The sequence below is a fragment of the Oncorhynchus kisutch genome, linkage group LG20, assembly GCF_002021735.2.
Source record: "Oncorhynchus kisutch isolate 150728-3 linkage group LG20, Okis_V2, whole genome shotgun sequence".
Lineage (NCBI taxonomy): Eukaryota > Metazoa > Chordata > Actinopteri > Salmoniformes > Salmonidae > Oncorhynchus > Oncorhynchus kisutch.
The window spans coordinates 1,351,547-1,372,116 of NC_034193.2; the positions used below are offsets into that span (position 1 = coordinate 1,351,547).

At 48.7% G+C, this 20,570-nt stretch overlaps 1 protein-coding gene across 1 annotated transcript in view; it reads left to right on the plus strand.

Moving 5' to 3' along the window:
- Positions 1-20,570, plus strand: part of lyst (lysosomal trafficking regulator) — a 256,589-nt gene that overhangs the window by 70,625 nt on the left and 165,394 nt on the right. The window contains 4 exon segments of the mRNA XM_031799602.1: positions 8,143-8,677; positions 12,332-12,578; positions 14,248-14,477; positions 15,123-15,284. Of these exon segments, the coding sequence (XP_031655462.1) occupies positions 8,143-8,677; positions 12,332-12,578; positions 14,248-14,477; positions 15,123-15,284 (1,174 nt within the window).

Below are 20,570 nucleotides of genomic sequence, written 5' to 3' on the forward strand. Positions count from 1 at the left end.
AATGAAACAGTGTGGTATGGGGGGGGTTATGAAACAATGTGGTATGGGGGGGTCAATGAAACAGTGTGGTATTGGGGGGGTCAATGAAACAGTGTGGTATGGGGGGGTCAATGAAACAGTGTGGTATGGGGGGGTTATGAAACAATGTGGTATGGGGGGGGCAATGGAACAGTGTGGTATGGGGGGGGGGGTCAATGAAACAGTGTGTTATGGGGGGGTCAATGAAACAGTGTGGTATGGGGGGGTCAATGAAACAGTGTGTTATGGGGGGGGGGGGTCAATGAAACAGTGTGTTATGGGGGGGGGTCAATGAAACAGTGTGGTATGGTGGGGGGGGGTTATGAAACAGTGTGGTATGGGGGGGTCAATGAAACAGTGTGGTATGGGGGGGTTAGGAAACAGTGTGGTATGGGGGGGGGTTATGAAACAGTGTGGTATGGGGGGGTCAATGGAACAGTGTGGTATGGGGGGGTCAATGAAACAGTGTGGTATGGGGGGGGTCATTGAAACAGTGTGGTATGGGGGGGGGGTCAATGACACAGTGTGGTATGGGTGGGCGTCAATGGAACAGTGTGGTATGGGGGGGTCAATGAAACTGTGTGCTATGGGGGGGGTCAATGAAACAGTGTGGTATGGGGGGGGGTCAATGAAACAGTGTGGTATGGGGGGGTCGATTGAACAGTGTGCTATGGGGGCGTCAATGAAACAGTGTGGTATGGGGGGGTTCAATGAAACAGTGTGGTATGGGGGGGTCAATGAAACAGTGTGGTATTGGGGGGGGGGGGGGTCAATGAAACAGTGTGGTATGGGGGGGATCAATGGAACAGTGGTATGGGGGGGGTCAATGAAACAGTGTGTTATGGGGGGGGTCAATGAAACAGTGTGGTATGGGGGGGTCAATGAAACAGTGTGGTATGGGGGGGGGGGGGGGGGGTCAATGAAACAGTGTGGTATGGGGGGGTCAATGAAACAGTGTGTTATGGGGGGGGTCAATGAAACAGTGTGTTATGGGGGGGGGGGGTCAATGAAACAGTGTGTGTATGGTGGGGGGGGGGGGGTTATGAAACAGTGTGGTATGGGGGGGTCAATGGAACAGTGTGGTATGGGGGGGTCAATGTAACAGTGTGGTATGGGGGGGGTCAATGAAACAGTGTGGTATGGGGGGGGGGGGTCAATGACACAGTGTGGTATGGGTGGGCGTCAATGAAACAGTGTGGTATGGAGGGGGGTCAATGAAACAGTGTGCTATGGGGGGTTCAATGAAACAGTGTGGTATGGGGGGGGTCAATGGAACAGTGTGGTATGGGGGGGTCAATGAAACAGTGTGGTATGGGGGGTGGGTTATGAAACAGTGTGCTATGGGGGCGTCAATGAAACAGTGTGGTATGGGGGGGATCAATGAAACAGTGTGGTATGGGGGGGGGTCAATGAAACAGTGTGGTATGGTGGGGTCAATGAAACAGTGTGGTATGGTGGGGTCAATGAAACAGTGTGGTATTGGGGGGGGGGGGGGGTCAATGAAACAGTGTGGTATGGGGGGGATCAATGGAACAGTGGTATGGGGGGGGGTCAATGAAACAGTGTGGTATTGGGGGGGGGGGGGGGGGTCAATGAAACAGTGTGGTATGGGGGTGGGGGTCAATGAAACAGTGTGGTATGGGGGGGGTCAATGAAACAGTGTGGTATGGGGGGGGTCAATGAAACAGTGTGGTATGGGGGGGGTCAATGAAACAGTGTGGTATGGGGGGGTTAATGAAACAGTGTGGTATGGGGGGGGGTTCAATGGAACAGTGGTATGGGGGGGGTTAATGAAACAGTGTGGTATGGGGGGGGTTCAATGGAACAGTGTGGTATGGGGGGGGGGGGGGGTCAATGAAACAGTGGTGGTATGGGGGGGGGGGGTCAATGAAACAGTGTGGTATGGGGGGGTCAATGAAACAGTGTGGTATGGGGGGATCAATGGAACAGTGGTATGGGGGGGGGGGTTAATGAAACAGTGTGGTATGGGGGGGTTCAATGGAACAGTGTGGTATGGGGGGGTCAATGAAACAGTGTGGTATGGGGGGGGTCAATGAAACAGTGTGGTATGGGGGGGGGGTTATGAAACAGTGTGGGTTGGGGACGGGTCAATGAAACAGTGTGATATGGGGGGGGGGGTCAATGAAAAAGTGTGGTATGGGGGGCTATGAAACAGTGTGGTATGGGGGGGGTCAATGAAAAAGTGTGGTATGGGGGGTTATGAAACAGTGTGGTATATGGGGGGGGGGGGTCAATGGAACAGTGTGGTATGGGGGGGGTCAATGAAACAGTGTGGTATGGGGGGGGTCAATGAAACAGTGTGGTATGGGAGGGGGGTCAATGAAACAGTGTGGTATGGGGGGGTCAATGAAACAGTGTGGTATGGGGGGGTCAATGAAACAGTGTGGTATTGGGGGGGGTCAATGAAACAGTGTGGTATTGGGGGGGGTCAATGAAACAGTGTGGTATTGGGGGGGGTCAATGAAACAGTGTGGTATTGGGGGGGGTCAATGAAACAGTGTGGTATTGGGGGGGGTCAATGAAACAGTGTGGTATTGGGGGGGGTCAATGAAACAGTGTGGTATGGGGGGTCCCTCCCTCCATCCCCTCCCTCCTGTATTGTATTATAATCGTTTTAGAGGGTTGTATTGTGTAGGAGAATCGTTTGAGAGGGTTGTATTGTGTAGGAGAATCGTTTGAGAGGGTTTGTATTGTGTAGGAGAATCGTTTGAGAGGGTTGTATTGTGTAGGAGAATCGTTTGAGAGGGTTGTATTGTGTAGGAGAATCGTTTCAGAGGGTTGTATTGTGTAGGAGAATCGTTTCAGAGGGTTGTATTGTGTAGGAGAATCGTTTTCAGAGGGTTGTATTGTGTAGGAGAATCGTTTCAGAGGGTTGTATTGTGTAGGAGAATCGTTTGAGGGTCAAATGATCGCTTGCTCAACCCCTTTTCCCGCTCCTCTTTGGACCTTTTCCCTCAATCCACACACTTTAATTTGTATTTTACCAACTGGTTTGTATACATTTGAAAGTACCAGGCCAGTTGAGAGATCCTAATATTGGAATCGTGCCATGAGTTCACAGTTGTATTTTACCAACTGGTTTGTATACATTTGAAGTACCAGGCCAGTTGAGAGATCCTAATATTGGAATCGTGCCATGAGTTCACAGTTGTATTTTACCAACTGGTTTGTATACATTTGAAGTACCAGGCCAGTTGAGAGATCCTAATATTGGAATCGTGCCATGAGTTCACAGTTGTATTTTACCAACTGGTTTGTATACATTTGAAGTACCAGGCCAGTTGAGAGATCCTAATATTGGAATCGTGCCATGAGTTCACAGTTGTATTTTACCAACTGGTTTGTATACATTTGAAGTACCAGGCCAGTTGAGAGATCCTAATATTGGAATCGTGCCATGAGTTCACAGTTGTATTTTACCAACTGGTTTGTATACATTTGAAGTACCAGGCCAGTTGAGAGATCCTAATATTGGAATCGTGCCATGAGTTCACAGTTGTATTTTACCAACTGGTTTGTATACATTTGAAGTACCAGGCCAGTTGAGAGATCCTAATATTGGAATCGTGCCATGAGTTCACAGTTGTATTTTACCAACTGGTTTGTATACATTTGAAGTACCAGGCCAGTTGAGAGATCCTAATATTGGAATCGTGCCATGAGTTCACAGTTGTATTTTACCAACTGGTTTGTATACATTTGAAGTACCAGGCCAGTTGAGAGATCCTAATATTGGAATCGTGCCATGAGTTCACAGTTGTATTTTACCAACTGGTTTGTATACATTTGAAGTACCAGGCCAGTTGAGAGATCCTAATATTGGAATCGTGCCATGAGTTCACAGTTGTATTTTACCAACTGGTTTGTATACATTTGAAGTACCAGGCCAGTTGAGAGATCCTAATATTGGAATCGTGCCATGAGTTCACAGTTGTATTTTACCAACTGGTTTGTATACATTTGAAGTACCAGGCCAGTTGAGAGATCCTAATATTGGAATCGTGCCATGAGTTCACAGTTGTATTTTACCAACTGGTTTGTATACATTTGAAGTACCAGGCCAGTTGAGAGATCCTAATATTGGAATCGTGCCATGAGTTCACAGTTGTATTTTACCAACTGGTTTGTATACATTTGAAGTACCAGGCCAGTTGAGAGATCCTAATATTGGAATCGTGCCATGAGTTCACAGTTGTATTTTACCAACTGGTTTGTATACATTTGAAGTACCAGGCCAGTTGAGAGATCCTAATATTGGAATCGTGCCATGAGTTCACAGTTGTATTTTACCAACTGGTTTGTATACATTTGAAGTACCAGGCCAGTTGAGAGATCCTAATATTGGAATCGTGCCATGAGTTCACAGTTGTATTTTACCAACTGGTTTGTATACATTTGAAGTACCAGGCCAGTTGAGAGATCCTAATATTGGAATCGTGCCATGAGTTCACAGTTGTATTTTACCAACTGGTTTGTATACATTTGAAGTACCAGGCCAGTTGAGAGATCCTAATATTGGAATCGTGCCATGAGTTCACAGTTGTATTTTACCAACTGGTTTGTATACATTTGAAGTACCAGGCCAGTTGAGAGATCCTAATATTGGAATCGTGCCATGAGTTCACAGTTGTATTTTACCAACTGGTTTGTATACATTTGAAGTACCAGGCCAGTTGAGAGATCCTAATATTGGAATCGTGCCATGAGTTCACAGTTGTATTTTACCAACTGGTTTGTATACATTTGAAGTACCAGGCCAGTTGAGAGATCCTAATATTGGAATCGTGCCATGAGTTCACAGTTGTATTTTACCAACTGGTTTGTATACATTTGAAGTACCAGGCCAGTTGAGAGATCCTAATATTGGAATCGTGCCATGAGTTCACAGTTGTATTTTACCAACTGGTTTGTATACATTTGAAGTACCAGGCCAGTTGAGAGATCCTAATATTGGAATCGTGCCATGAGTTCACAGTTGTATTTTACCAACTGGTTTGTATACATTTGAAGTACCAGGCCAGTTGAGAGATCCTAATATTGGAATCGTGCCATGAGTTCACAGTTGTATTTTACCAACTGGTTTGTATACATTTGAAGTACCAGGCCAGTTGAGAGATCCTAATATTGGAATCGTGCCATGAGTTCACAGTTGTATTTTACCAACTGGTTTGTATACATTTGAAGTACCAGGCCAGTTGAGAGATCCTAATATTGGAATCGTGCCATGAGTTCACAGTTGTATTTTACCAACTGGTTTGTATACATTTGAAGTACCAGGCCAGTTGAGAGATCCTAATATTGGAATCGTGCCATGAGTGTGGTATGGGGGGGGGGGTCAATGAAACAGTGTGGTATGGGAGGGGGGTCAATGAAACAGTGTGGTATGGGGGGGTCAATGAAACAGTGTATTGGAATCGTGCCATGAGTTCACAGTTGAATGGTTTTCTCTTTTATATGGAGTGCTGAATGATATACAATTGAAGTTGGAAGTTTACATCCCCTTAGGTTGGAGTCATTTTTCAACCACTCCATAAATCTCTTGTTAACAAACTATAGTTTTGGCAAGTCGGTTAGGACATCTACTTTGTGCATGACAAGTCATTTTTCCAACAATTGTTTACAGACCGATTATTTCATTTATAATTCACTCTCACAATTCCAGTGGGTCAGAAGTTTACATACACTAAATTGACTGCCTTTAAACAGCTTGGAAAATGATGTCATTTGAGTCAATTGGAGGTGTACCTGTGGATCTATTTCAAGGCCTACCTTCAAACTCTTTGCTTGACATCATGGGAAAATCAAAAGAAATCAGCCAAGACATCAGACAAAACAATTGTAGACCTCCACAAGTCTGGTTCATCCGTGGGAGCAATTTCCAAACGCCTGAAGGTACCACGTTCATCTGTATAAACAATAGTACGCAAGTATAAACACCATGGGACCACGCAGCCGTCATACCGCTCAGGAAGGAGACGCGTTCTGTCTCCTAGAGATTAACATACTTTGGTGCGAAATGTGCAAATCAATCCCAGAACAACAACAAAGGACCTTGTGAAGATGCTGGAGGAAACGGGTACAAAAGCATCTCTAGCCACAGTTAAACTAGTCCTATATTGACATAACCTGAAAAGCCGCTCAGCAAGGAAGAAGCCACTGCTCCAAAACCGCCATAAAAAAGCCAGACTACGGTTTGCAAAAGCACATAGGGACAAAATATGATACTTTTTTGAGAAATGTCCTCTGGTCTGATGAAACAAAAATAGAACTGTTTGGCCATAATGACCATCATTATGTTTGGAGGAAAAAGGGGGAGGCTTGCAAGACAAAGAACACCATCCCAGCACGGGGGTGGCAGCATCATGTTGTGGGGGTGCTTTGCTGCAGGAGGAACTGGTGCACTTCACAAAATAGGCAGGAAGGCAGGAAAGGCAGGAAAATTATGTGGATATATTGAAACAACATCTCACGACATCAGTCAGGAAGTTAAAGCTTGGTCGCAAATGGGTCTTCCAAATGGACAATGACCCCAAGCATACTTCCAAATCTGTGGCAAAATGGCTTAAGGACAACAAAGTCAAGCTATTGGAGTGGCCATCACAAAGCCCTGACTTCAATCCTATAGAATATTGGTGGGCAGAACTGAAAAAGCGTGTGCGAGCAAGGAGGCCTACAAACCTGACTCACTTACACCAGCTCTGTGAGAAGGAATGGGCCAAAATTCACCCAACCTATTGTGGGAAGCTTGTGGAAGGCTACCCAAAACATTTGACCCAAGCTAAACAATTTAAAGGCAATGCTACCAAATACTAATTGTGTGTATGTGACCTTCTGACCCACTGGGAATGTGATGAAAGAAATAAAAGCTGAAATAAATCATTCTCTACTATTATTCTGACAGTTCACAGTCTTAAAATAAAGTGGTGATCCTAACTGACCTAAGACACTAGGATTAAATGTCAGGAATTGTGAAAAACTGATTTTAAATGTAGTTGGCTGAGGTGTATGTAAACTTCTGACTTCAACTGTATATTCTGAATACAGACTTGATTGTAGAAGGTTGCTCCGGTCTGCAGCCAGACTTTAAATACAGACTGATTGTAGAAGACTGCTCCGGTCTGCAGCCAGACTTTAAATACAGACTGATTGTAGAAGACTGCAGCCAGACTTTAAATACAGACTGATTGTAGAAGACTGCAGCCAGACTTTAAATACAGACTGATTGTAGAAGACTGCAGCCAGACTTTAAATACAGACTGATTGTAGAAGACTGCTCCGGTTTGCAGCCAGACTTTAAATACAGACTGATTGTAGAAGACTGCTCCGGTCTGCAGCCAGACTTTAAATACAGACTGATTGTAGAAGACTGCAGCCAGACTTTAAATGCAGACTGATTGTAGAAGACTGCTCCGGTTTGCAGCCAGACTTTAAATAGAGACTGATTGTAGAAGACTGCTCCGGTTTGCAGCCAGACTTTAAATATAGACTGATTGTAGAAGACTGTTCCGGTCTGCAGCCAGACTTTAAATACAGACTGATTGTAGAAGACTGCTCCGGTCTGCAGCCAGACTTTAAATACAGACTGATTGTAGAAGACTGCAGCCAGACTTTAAATACAGACTGATTGTAGAAGACTGCAGCCAGACTTTAAATGCAGACTGATTGTAGAAGACTGTAGCCAGACTTTAAATACAGACTGATTGTAGAAGACTGCTCCGGTCTGCAGCCAGACTTTAAATACAGACTGATTGTAGAAGACTGCTCCGGTCTGCAGCCAGACTTTAAATACAGACTGATTGTAGAAGACTGCAGCCAGACTTTAAATACAGACTGATTGTAGAAGACTGCAGCCAGACTTTAAATGCAGACTGATTGTAGAAGACTGTAGCCAGACTTTAAATACAGACTGATTGTAGAAGACTGCTCCGGTCTGCAGCCAGACTTTAAATACAGACTGATTGTAGAAGACTGCAGCCAGACTTTAAATACAGACTGATTGTAGAAGACTGCAGCCAGACTTTAAATACAGACTGATTAAACGGACCCTTTTCTTCTTCCTTCTCTTCAGTTAAATATTACAGTGTTCCTCCTCCTCCCTGTCAGGGTCATCAGGAACCTTTTCCTGTCCTGTAACGGTCTGAACCAGGTGACTGAGCTCATCTACCTGGACCAGACCCGGGCCTGGGCCCTCAAGGTGTTTGAGACGTTAATACTTGGAGTTGGAGTGGAGCACCAGGACCCAGACCCGGAGCATGCCGAAGCCCAGGAGAGAGAGGCCACGCTCGGCCTGGCTGAGGAGCTGGGGTCCCGTGGGGCCGGAAGTACCGCAGGTCCCATAGGAGAGGGGGGCCCACAGAGCCTGTCTAAGTTCTACGAGTGTCTAAAAGAGGCGCGCCCAAGGAGCCGGATTGGTCAAGGGGCAGGAAGGGGGAGGGGCCGGGGAGAGACCCATCTGAACACCATCAACCTCTTCCTGTGTGTGGCTTTCCTCTGCGTCAGCAAGGAGGCCGACTCGGACCGTGACTCGGTCAACGACTCTGAGGATACGTCAGGGTACGACAGTACGGCTTCAGAGCCTCTGGGAGGGAGACTCCCCTGCCTGTCACCTGACAGCGTGGCCCTGCCCTCCAAGGAACAGGTGTTGTGTTTTTAACTTAGCATTATTTTGATGGATCGCACAATGTCCAGTTTAATGTGTTAATGTTAGGGCTGTCAAACAATTACAATTATCATCTGAGTTTAATGGCATTAGTTAATCGCAATTCAAATGTTTTAATTTGCTCAAAGTTGGTCCATAAAGATTTTTCCATTTAAGAAGCAGTACATTGTTACAGGCTTTGATTGTAAGAGACGGAAACACAAAATGATCTACACTACAGTTCAACAGTTTTAGAACAGCTACTCATTCAAGGGTTTCTCTTTATTATTACTACTTTCTACATTGTAGAATAATAGTGAAGACATCAACACTATGAAATAGCATCAACACTATGAAATAGCATCAACACTATGAAATAGCATCAACACTATGAAATAGCATCAACACTATGAAATAGCATCATGTAGTAACCAAAAACGTGTTAAACAAATCAACCTATATTTTATGTTTGAGATTCTTCAAATAGCCACCCTTTGCCTTGAGGACAGCTTTGCACACTCTTGACATTCTCTCAACCAGCTTCATGAGGTAGTCACCTGGAATGAATCTCTCTTCTCTTCAAGCATATACACACACACTATGCTATTGATTACTGCATTGTTGGGAGAGAGCTTGAAAGGTATTTCACTGTACTAGTGCATTTGACTCTAAAACTTGAAACACACATTCTCACACACACACACAATCATACACACACACACACACACAATCATACACACCCAGTTTGCATATGCAGCCTGCCTTTGAAGCATCTCTTTTGAGAAGCTTATTCCTGTTCAGTTCTACCATCCTAATGTGTGCATATCCTAGTCAGTGGTCAAGTTATCAGGTTGCTAGCTAGCTAGATAACAACCAGAATTGGGGCTTGTGAGTAGTTTAAAGCGACCCGCAACAAGCGCACCAATCCAGGGCAGAAAGAGAGACCACACTGTGCCTTTAGCCAGTATTCACACCCCTGGACTTTTTACCACATTTTGTTGTGTTACACACTAAAATGGATGACATCGAGATTTTTTGTCACCGGCATTCATACAATACCCCATTATGTCAAAGTGGAATTATGTTTTTCAATTTTTTACAAATGAATTAAAAATTAAAAACTGAAATGACTTGAGTCAATAAGTATTTAACCCCTTTGTTATTGCAAGTATAAATACGTTCAGGAGTAAATAAGTCTGTAGTGACTCAGTCAGTCTGTACACTCAGTCACTACAAAGATACAGGCATCCTTCCTAACACAGTTGCCGGAGAGGAAGGAAACTTCTCAGGGATTTTCACCACGAGGCCAACGGTGACATTGTAACAGTTTCAGAGTGTAATAGCTGTGATAGGAGAAAACTGAGGATGGATCAACAACATAGTAGTTACTCCACAATACTAACCTAAAGGACAGAGTTTAATAGCTGTGATAAGAGAGAACTGAGGATGGATCAACAACATTGTAGTTACTCCACAATACTAACCTAAAGGACAGAGTTTAATAGCTGTGATAAGGGAGAACTGAGGATGGATCAACAACATAGTAGTTACTCCACAATACTAACCTAAAGGACAGAGTTTAATAGCTGTGATAAGAGAGAACTGAGGATGGATCAACAACATTGTAGTTACTACACAATACTAACCTAAAGGACATAGTTTAATAGCTGTGATAAGAGAGAACTGAGGATGGATCAACAACATTGTAGTTACTCCACAATACTAACCTAAAGGACAGAGTTTAATAGCTGTGATAAGAGAGAACTGAGGATGGATCAACAACATAGTAGTTACTCCACAATACTAACCTAAAGGACAGAGTTTAATAGCTGTGATAAGAGAGAACTGAGGATGGATCAACAACATTGTAGTTACTACACAATACTAACCTAAAGGACATAGTTTAATAGCTGTGATAAGAGAGAACTGAGGATGGATCAACAACATAGTAGTTACTCCACAATACTAACCTAAAGGACAGAGTTTAATAGCTGTGATAAGAGAGAACTGAGGATGGATCAACAACATAGTAGTTACTCCACAATACTAACCTAAAGGACAGAGTTTAATAGCTGTGATAAGAGAGAACTGAGGATGGATCAACAACATTGTAGTTACTACACAATACTAACCTAAAGGACATAGTTTAATAGCTGTGATAAGAGAGAACTGAGGATGGATCAACAACATAGTAGTTACTCCACAATACTAACCTAAAGGACAGAGTTTAATAGCTGTGATAAGAGAGAACTGAGGATGGATCAACAACATTGTAGTTACTCCACAATACTAACCTAAAGGACAGAGTTTAATAGCTGTGATAAGAGAGAACTGAGGATGGATCAACAACATAGTAGTTACTCCACAATACTAACCTAAAGGACAGAGTTTAATAGCTGTGATAAGAGAGAACTGAGGATGGATCAACAACATTGTAGTTACTCCACAATACTAACCTAAAGGACAGAGTTTAATAGCTGTGATAAGAGAGAACTGAGGATGGATCAACAACATAGTAGTTACTCCACAATACTAACCTAAAGGACAGAGTTTAATAGCTGTGATAAGAGAGAACTGAGGATGGATCAACAACATTGTAGTTACTCCACAATACTAACCTAAAGGACAGAGTGAAAAGAAGGAAGTCTGTACAGAATACAAATATTCCAAAACATGCATCCTGTTTGCAACAAGGCACTAAACTAGTACTGTAAAAAATGTGGTAAAGAAATTCACTTATTGTTCTTAATGCAAAGTGTTTGGGGCAAATCCATTACAACACATTACTGAGTACCACTCTCCATATTTTCAAGCATAGTGGTGGCTGCATCATGCTATGGGTATGCTTGTAATCATTAAGGACTGGGGAGTTTTTCAGGATAGAAAAGAAACAGAATTGAGCTAAACATAGGCAACATCCTAGAGGAAAACCTGGTTCAGTCTTCTTTCCATCAGACACTGAGATGAATTCACCTTTCAGCAGGACAATAACCTAAAACACAAGGCCAAATATACACTGGAGTTGCTTACCAGGAAGACATTGAATGTTCCTGAGTGGCAGAGTTACAAGTCTCGAGTCTTAAAAATCCTTCTTTAACCTGTCTCCTCTCCTTCATCTACACTGGTTGAATTGGATTTAACAAGGGATCATCTATTTCATGGAAACTGTTCTTAATGTTTTGTAAACAGTATTTATTCTTGTTTTATTTTATATGAATTCAGACATTTGTAAAACATTTGTCTTCCTCTTTGACATTACAGTATTTTGTGTAGATCGTTGTCAAAAAAGGATGAAATCCATTTTAATCCCACAAGAGTGTGAATACTTCTGAAGGCATCTATGTGTCTGTATCTCCGGTAATGTTGAACTACAGCCACACAATCTTCAGATATGTAAAGGCCCGAGCGTTGACTGTGTTGTGTTCGTAAACCGGTCAGTGCCGAACGCAGTGATGAAATGGAGACGCGATCAACAGCGTCAAAGCATTCTGATAAACATGTCACGTGTTCACTTTGCCCTAATTAATATCAAGCATCTAAGTGTATACTATACATATCATTTACATTTTATAAATGTTTGGTCATTTACCAGAGGGATTATATATTTAAACAAATCTGAACTAATAATCTTTTAAATAATGAATGTTTGAACAGGTGCGGCGTGCTGCTGACGTGTGGTCGGTGTGTCGCTGGATCTACCTGGCGAGTCCCGTGTTCCAGAGACAGTTCTACCGGCTGGGGGGACTAGATGTCTGTTCCCGCCTCATGACCATGCTCATCCAAAAACTCACCTCTCACACCTCGGATGGCAAGGCCAAGAAGAAGAGTGATGGGAAGGACAAGACTCCTGACTCCTCCTCTGCCCTGCCACCAACCTCTATACCAACCCCAGTTCAGACAGGTTTGATTGGTTTTTATTTCACAATATAAAAAAATAAAAATACACAATACGTGTCCGAACTGGGATGCCACCAAGTCAAGGACGTTTCCGTTAGTGGTGCACTACATTACATCAGCCTTTCTTAAAGTGTTAACGGGGGGGGGGGCGGCCGTGTTAACGGGGGGGGGGGGCGGCCGTGTTAACGGGGGGGGGGGCGGCCGTGTTAACGGGGGGGGGGGGCGGCCGTGTTAACGGGTGGGGCGGGCGGCCGTGTTAACGGGGGGGGGGCGGCCGTGTTAACGGGGGGGGGCGGGCGGCCGTGTTAACGGCGGGGGGCGGGCGGCCGTGTTAACGGGGGTTGGGTGGCCGTGTTAACGGGGGGGGGGGGGGGGGGGGGGGGTGACCGTGTTAGCGGGGGTGGGCGGGCGGCCGTGTTAACGAGGGAGGGGGGGCGGCCGTGTTAGCGGGTGGGCGGGCGGCCGTGTTAACGGGGGGGGCGGGCGGCCGTGTTAACGGGGGGGTCGCGGCCATGTTAACGGGGGGGGCGGGCGGCCGGCCGTGTTAGCGGGGGGGGCGGCCGCGGACGTGTTAACGGGGGGGTCGTCATGTCAGGGAAAATAAATAAATGCACATGTAAACATTTCTACTCATTCCTGGATTTTTCTTTTTTACTATATTCTACATTGTAGAATAATAGTGCAGACATCAACACTATTAAATAACACACATGGAGCACTTGTGTGTTACACTTGTGTGTTACTTTTATGCTGAGCACTTGTTGGCTGCTTTTCCTTCAATCTGTGGTCCGACTCATCTCAAACCATCTCAATTGGGTTGAGGACGGGTGATTATGGAGGTCAGGTCATCTGATGCAGCACTCAATCACTCTCCTTCTTGGTCAAACAGCCCACAGCCTGGAGATGTATTTTGGGTCATTGTCCTGTTGAAAAAACAAATGATAGTCCAACTAAACCCAAACCAGATGGGACGGCGTATGGCTGCAGAATGCTGTGCTAACAGTGCTGGTTTTGATTTATTATTATTATTCTACAATGTAGAAAATAGTAAAAAATTAAGAAAAACCCTTGAATGAGTCCTAACCTTTGACTGGCACTGTATATGTATAAAAAAGTGGAACTCAGTCGGGGTCAATTTACCGTTTGTGCGTTAGAATAGGAGAACACACCCGTTGCAATTTGAAAATAAAAGCAAGTTTTCCCCTCTTATTTCAGTCGCTCACCGTCACTCAATTAACCATGTCAGATAACAATTTTGGGATTGGTAAATTAGTCTAGCTAGCTAAACTTGTAGTAATCATGGCGGGCCCTGCCCTCCGGGGGGCCCCATTGGTTTTGTTAGTCACTCTCACTCAGTTATCATGATCACATGGCATAAGCATGGCAATATGTGTAGAATTTTAGGAAATTATCTTTAAAACTACAACGTTTTCTCTCTGCTCCATGGCTAAATGTTGAACAGTTGCATAGGCAGAGAGAGATATTAACCAAATCTCACTTAGGGCCCCCAAAAGGAAGCATGGTTTCATGAACTTGGCTCCCAGGAAAACACCGCATTTCTAATTTGGGTGCAGGGCTGAAACAGTTTAGAACCCCTGCATTACATAGATACAGACATGAGAAGTGTTCTACGGTTCAGTCTTCAGACAGCTTTTTGACATTATTTTTAAAAGGTTCAACCACCACCCTGGGAGTAGAGGATCCAGGCCAGCACCCAGCTGAAGCTGTGAGCCCAGGCCAGGGTGGGCAGGGAGAGGGTAAGGGGACCCAGAAGGATCCTTCCAGGGGGCTGGAGGAAGAGTGGCCTCAACAGAGCATCAGAATGCTGGAGGCCCTGCTTGCGATCTGCCTGCACAGCGCTAACTCAGGCCTGCAGAGGATCGAACCTGAGCTTTCATTCCAGGTACCTAGACCTAGTACCATTCCGGGTACCTAGACCTAGTACCATTCCGGGTACCTAGACCTAGTACCATTCCGGGCACCTAGACCTAGTACCACTCCGGGCACCTAGACCGAGTACCACTCCGGGCACCTAGACCGAGTACCACTCCGGGCACCCAGACCGAGTACCACTCCGGGCACCCAGACCGAGTACCACTCCGGGCACCCAGACCGAGTACCACTCCGGGCACCCAGACCGAGTACCACTCCGGGCACCCAGACCGAGTACCACTCCGGGCACCCAGACCGAGTACCACTCCGGGCACCCAAGTGACTACTTTTGACCAGGGCCATATCGAGGGAATAGGGTTCTATAGGGCCCTAGTCAAAAGCAGTGCACTATCGAGGGACTAGGGTTCCAATTGGAATTCAGGCCCATATCGACCAGGCCCCTATATCGACTAGGCCCTTCTGTGTACATCTGTTCTTCTAGGTTTAGATTTGTTCGGCAGGTCATCAAGTAAGAATTTCACTGTACCGTTGTATACCTGTTGTATGCATGTGGCGAATTAACTTTGAAATATGACACTAGATTGGTAGATGGACAGACGGATGGATAGATAAATCTCTTTTGATTCAAGCTAAACTATCTACCTTTCCCCTACAGCTCCAGTCAGTGGAGGAGACCCTGTTAGAGGTCAGGGATCAGTTGTCCCACTCTGGGGTCGTGAACTCTGATCTGGCTGTGCCCCTGTTTGACTTACTCCTCCGTGTGGCCCTGGCCGAGGTCTGCTCCAGTCCCGAACCCCAGGAGGACAAGGCTGAGAGGGTGAGTTTTGTCTGGGCAGAGAGGAGTAAGGGCTCTGTGTGGTGTGGAGGGCGACTAACGAATTAACTAACTAGTGGAGGAGACTGGTTTTCAGGCTAGGTAGAGGGACTAGTGGTCAGGGAGGAGGACTAGTGGTCAGGGAGGAGGACTAGTGGTCAGGCTAGGTAGAGGGACTAGTGGTCAGGGAGGAGGACTAGTGGTCAGGGAGGACTATTGGTCAGGGAGGAGGGCTATTGGTCAGGGAGGAGGACTATTGGTCAGGGAGGAGGACTATTGGTCAGGGAGGAGGACTATTGGTCAGGGAGGAGGACTATTGGTCAGGGAGGAGGACTAGTGGTCTGGCTAGGTAGAGGGACTATTGGTCAGGGAGGAGGACTATTGGTCAGGGAGGAGGACTATTGGTCAGGGAGGAGGACTATTGGTCAGGGAGGAGGACTATTGGTCAGGGAGGAAGACTAGTGGTCAGGGAGGAGGACTAGTGGTCAGGCTAGGTAGAGGGACTAGTGGTCAGGGAGGAGGACTAGTGGTCAGGGAGGAGGACTAGTGGTCAGGCTAGGTAGAGGGACTAGTGGTCAGGGAGGAGGACTAGTGGTCAGGGAGGAGGACTAGTGGTCAGGGAGGAGGACTATTGGTCAGGGAGGAGGACTAGTGGTCAGGGAGGAGGACTAGTGGTCAGGCTAGGGAGGGGGACTAGTGGTCAGGGAGGAGGACTAGTGGTCAGGGAGGAAGACTAGTGGTCAGGGAGGAGGACTATTGGTCAGGGAGGAGGACTAGTGGTCAGGGAGGAGGACTAGTGGTCAGGGAGGAGGACTAGTGGTCAGGGAGGAGGACTATTGGTCAGGGAGGAGGACTAGTGGTCAGGGAGGAGGACTAGTGGTCAGGCTAGGGAGGGGGACTAGTGGTCAGGGAGGAGGACTAGTGGTCAGGGAGGAAGACTAGTGGTCAGGGAGGAGAACTAGTGGTCAGGGAGGAGGACTAGTGGTCAGGGAGGAGGACTAGTGGTCAGGGAGGAGGACTAGTGGTCAGGGAGGAGGACTATTGGTCAGGGAGGAGGACTATTGGTCAGGGAGGAAGACTAGTGGTCAGGGAGGAGGACTAGTGGTCAGGGAGGAGGACTAGTGGTCAGGGAGGAGGACTAGTGGTCAGGGAGGGGGACTAGTGGTCATGGAGGGGGACTAGTGGTCAGGGAGGGGGACTAGTGGTCAGGGAGGAGGACTAGTGGTCAGGGAGGGGGACTAGTGATCAGGGAGGAGGACTTGTAGTCAGGCTAGGGAGGGGTCTAGTGGTCAGGCTAGGGAGGAGGACTAGTGGTCATGGAGGGGGACTAGTGGTCATGGAGGGGGACTAGTGGTCAGGGAGGAGGACTAGTGGTCAGGGAGGGGGACTAGTGGTCAGGGAGGAGGACTTGTAGTCAGGCTAGGGAGGGGTCTAGTGGTCAGGCTAGGGAGGAGGACTAGTGGTCAGGGAGAGGGACTAGTGGTCAGGGAGAGGGACTAGTGGTCAGGCAGAAGGACTAGTGGTCAGGCTAGGGAGGGGGACTAGTGGTCAGGGAGGAGGACTAGTGGTCAGGCTAGGGAGGGGGACTAGTGGTCAGGCTAGGGAGGAGGACTAGTGGTCAGGGAGGAGGACTAGTGGTCAGGGAGGGGGACTAGTGGTCAGGGAGGAGGACTAGTGGTCAGGCTAGGGAGGGGGACTAGTGGTCAGGGAGGAGGACTAGTGGTCAGGCTAGGGAGGGGGACTAGTGGTCAGGCTAGGGAGGAGGACTAGTGGTCAGGGAAGAGGACTAGTGGTCAGGGAGAGGGACTAGTGGTCAGGGAGGAGGACTAGTGGTCAGGCTAGGGAGGAGGACTAGTGGTCAGGGAGGAGGACTTGTGGTCAGGGAGGAGGACTAGTGGTCTGGCTAGGGAGTAGGACTAGTGGTCTGGCTAGGGAGGAGGACTAGTGGTCTGGCTGGGGAGGAGGACTAGTGGTCTGGCTAGGGAGGAGGACTAGTGGTCTGGCTAGGGAGGAGGACTAGTGGTCTGGCTAAGGAGAGGGACTAGTGGTCAGGGAGGAGGACTAGTGGTCAGGCTAGGGAGGAGGACTAGTGGTCAGGCTAGGGAGGAGGACTAGTTGTCAGGCTAGGGAGGGGGACTAGTGTTCTGGCTAGGGAGAGGGACTAGTGGTCAGGGAGGAGGACTAGTGGTCAGGGAGGAGGACTAGTGGTCAGGCTAGGGAGAGGGACTAGTGGTCAGGGAGGAGGACCAGTGGTCAGGCTAGGGAGGAGGACTAGTGTTCTGGCTAGGGAGAGGGACTAGTGGTCAGGGAGGAGGACTAGTGTTCTGGCTAGGGAGAGGGACTAGTGGTCAGGGAGGAGGATTAGTGGTCAGGCTAGGGAGAGGGACTAGTGCTCAGGCTAGGGAGGAGGACTAGTGGTTAGGGAGGGGGACTAGTGGTCAGGCTAGGGAGGGGGACTAGTGGTCAGGCTAGGGAGGGGGACTAGTGGTCAGGCTAAGGAGGGGGACTAGTGGTCAGGGAGGGGGACTAGTGGTCAGGATAGGGAGGGGGACTAGTGGTCAGGGAGGAGGACTAGTGGTCAGGGAGAGGGACTAGAGATCAGGGAGGAGGATTAGTGGTCAGGCTAGGGAGGAGGACTAGTGGTCAGGGAGAGGGACTAGAGATCAGGGAGAGGGACTAGTGGTCAGGGAGGAGGACTAGTGGTCAGGCTAGGTCAGGCTAGGGAGGAGGACTAGTGGTCAGGCTAGGGAGGAGGACTAGTGGTCAGGGAGGAGGACTAGTGGTCAGGGAGGGAGACTAGTGGTCAGGGAGGAGGACTAGTGGTCAGGGAGGAGGACTAGTGGTCAGGGGGGAGGATTAGTGGTCAGGGAGGAGGATTAGTGGTCAGGGAGGAGGATTAGTGGTCAGGGAGGAGGATTAGTGGTCAGGGAGGTGGACTAGTGGTCAGGGAGGAGGACTAGTGGTCAGGGAGGAGGACTAGTGGTCAGGGAGGGAGACTAGTGGTCAGGGAGGAGGACTAGTGGTCAGGGAGGGAGACTAGTGGTCAGGGAGGAGGACTAGTGTTCTGGCTAGGGAGAGGGACTAGTGGTCAGGGAGGAGGACTAGTGGTCAGGGAGAGGGACTAGAGATCAGGGAGGAGGATTAGTGGTCAGGCTAGGGAGGAGGACTAGTGGTCAGGGAGAGGGACTAGAGATCAGGGAGAGGGACTAGTGGTCAGGGAGGAGGACTAGTGGTCAGGCTAGGTCAGGCTAGGGAGGAGGACTAGTGGTCAGGCTAGGGAGGAGGACTAGTGGTCAGGGAGGAGGACTAGTGGTCAGGCTAGGGAGGAGGACTAGTGGTCAGGCTAGGGAGGGGGACTAGTGGTAAGGCTAGGGAGGAGTATTAGTGGTCAGGGAGGGGGACTAGTGGTCAGGGAGAGGGACTAGTGGTCAGGGAGGAGGACTAGTGGTCAGGGAGGAGGATTAGTGGTCAGGGAGGAGGACTAGTGGTCAGGGAGGAGGACTAGTGGTCAGGGAGGGAGACTAGTGGTCAGGGAGGAGGACTAGTGGTCAGGCTAGGGAGGGGGACTAGTGGTCAGGCTAGGGAGGAGGACTAGTGGTCAGGGAGGAGGACTAGTGGTCAGGGATGAGGACTAGTGGTCAGGGAGGAGGACTAGTGGTCAGGGAGGAGGAGACTAGTGGTCAGGGAGGAGGACTAGTGGTCAGGCTAGGGAGGAGGACTAGTGGTCAGGGAGGAGGACTAGTGGTCTGGCTAGGGAGGGAGGACTAGTGGTCTGGCTAGGGAGGAGGACTAGTGGTCTGGCTAGGGAGGAGGACTAGTGGTCTGGCTAGGGAGGAGGACTAGTGGTCTGGCTAGGGAGGAGGACTAGTGGTCAGGCTAGGGAGGAGGACTAGTGGTCAGGCTAGGGAGGAGACTAGTGGTCAGGGAGGAGGACTAGTGGTCAGGCTAGGGAGGAGGACTAGTGGTCAGGCTAGGGAGGGGACTAGTGGTCAGGCTAGGGAGGAGGACTAGTGGTCAGGGAGGGGAGACTAGTGGTCAGGGAGGAGGACTAGTGGTCAGGGAGGAGGACTAGTGGTCAGGGAGGACTAGTGGTCAGGGAGGAGGACTAGTGGTCAGGGGAGGGACTAGTGGTCAGGCTAGGGAGGAGGACTAGTGGTCAGGGAGGAGGACTAGTGGTCTGGCTAGGGAGGAGGACTAGTGGTCTGGCTAGGAGGAGGACTAGTGGTCTGGCTAGGGAGGGAGGACTAGTGGTCTGGCTAGGGAGGAGGACTAGTGGTCAGGCTAGGGAGGAGGACTAGTGGTCAGGCTAGGGAGGAGGACTAGTGGTCAGGGAGGAGGACTAGTGGTCAGGGAGGAGGACTAGTGGTCAGGGAGGAGGACTAGTGGTCAGGCTAGGGAGGAGGACTAGTGTCAGGGAGGAGGACTAGTGGTCTGGCTAGGGAGGAGGACTAGTGGTCTGGCTAGGGAGGAGGACTAGTGGTCTGGCTAGGAGGAGGACTAGTGGTCTGGCTAGGGAGGAGGACTAGTGGTCAGGCTAGGGAGGAGGACTAGTGGTCAGGCTAGGAGGAGGACTAGTGGTCAGGGAGGAGGACTAGTGGTCAGGGAGGAGGCTAGGGTCAGGGAGGACTAGTGGTCAGGGAGGAGGACTAGTGGTCAGGGAGGAGGACTAGTGGTCAGGGAGGAGGACTAGTGGTCAGGGAGGAGGACTAGTGGTCAGGGAGGAGGACTAGTGGTCAGGGAGGGGGACTAGTGGTCAGGGAGGAGACTAGTGGTCAGGGAGGGGGACTAGTGGTCAGGGAGTGGGACTAGTGGTCAGGGAGAGGGACTAGTGGTCAGGCTAGGGAGGGGGACTAGTGGTCAGGGAGGAGGACTAGTGGTCAGGGAGGTGGACTAGTGGTCTGGCTAGGGAGGGGGACTAGTGGTCAGGCTAGGGAGGAGGACTAGTGGTCAGGGAGGAGGACTAGTGGTCAGGGAGGAGGACTAGTGGTCAGGGAGGAGGACTAGTGGTCAGGCTAGGTCATGCTAGGGAGGAGGACTAGTGGTCAGGGAGAAGGACTAGTGGTCAGGGAGGAGGACTAGTGGTCAGGGAGGTGGACTAGTGGTCTGGCTAGGGAGGAGGACTAGTGGTCTGGCAAGGGAGAGGGACTAGTGGTCAGGGAGGAGGACTAGTGGTCAGGGCACTAGTGGTCAGGGAGGAGGACTAGTGGTCAGGGAGGGGGACTAGTGGTCAGGGAGTGGGACTAGTGGTCAGGCTAGGGAGGAGGACTAGTGGTCAGGGAGGAGGACTAG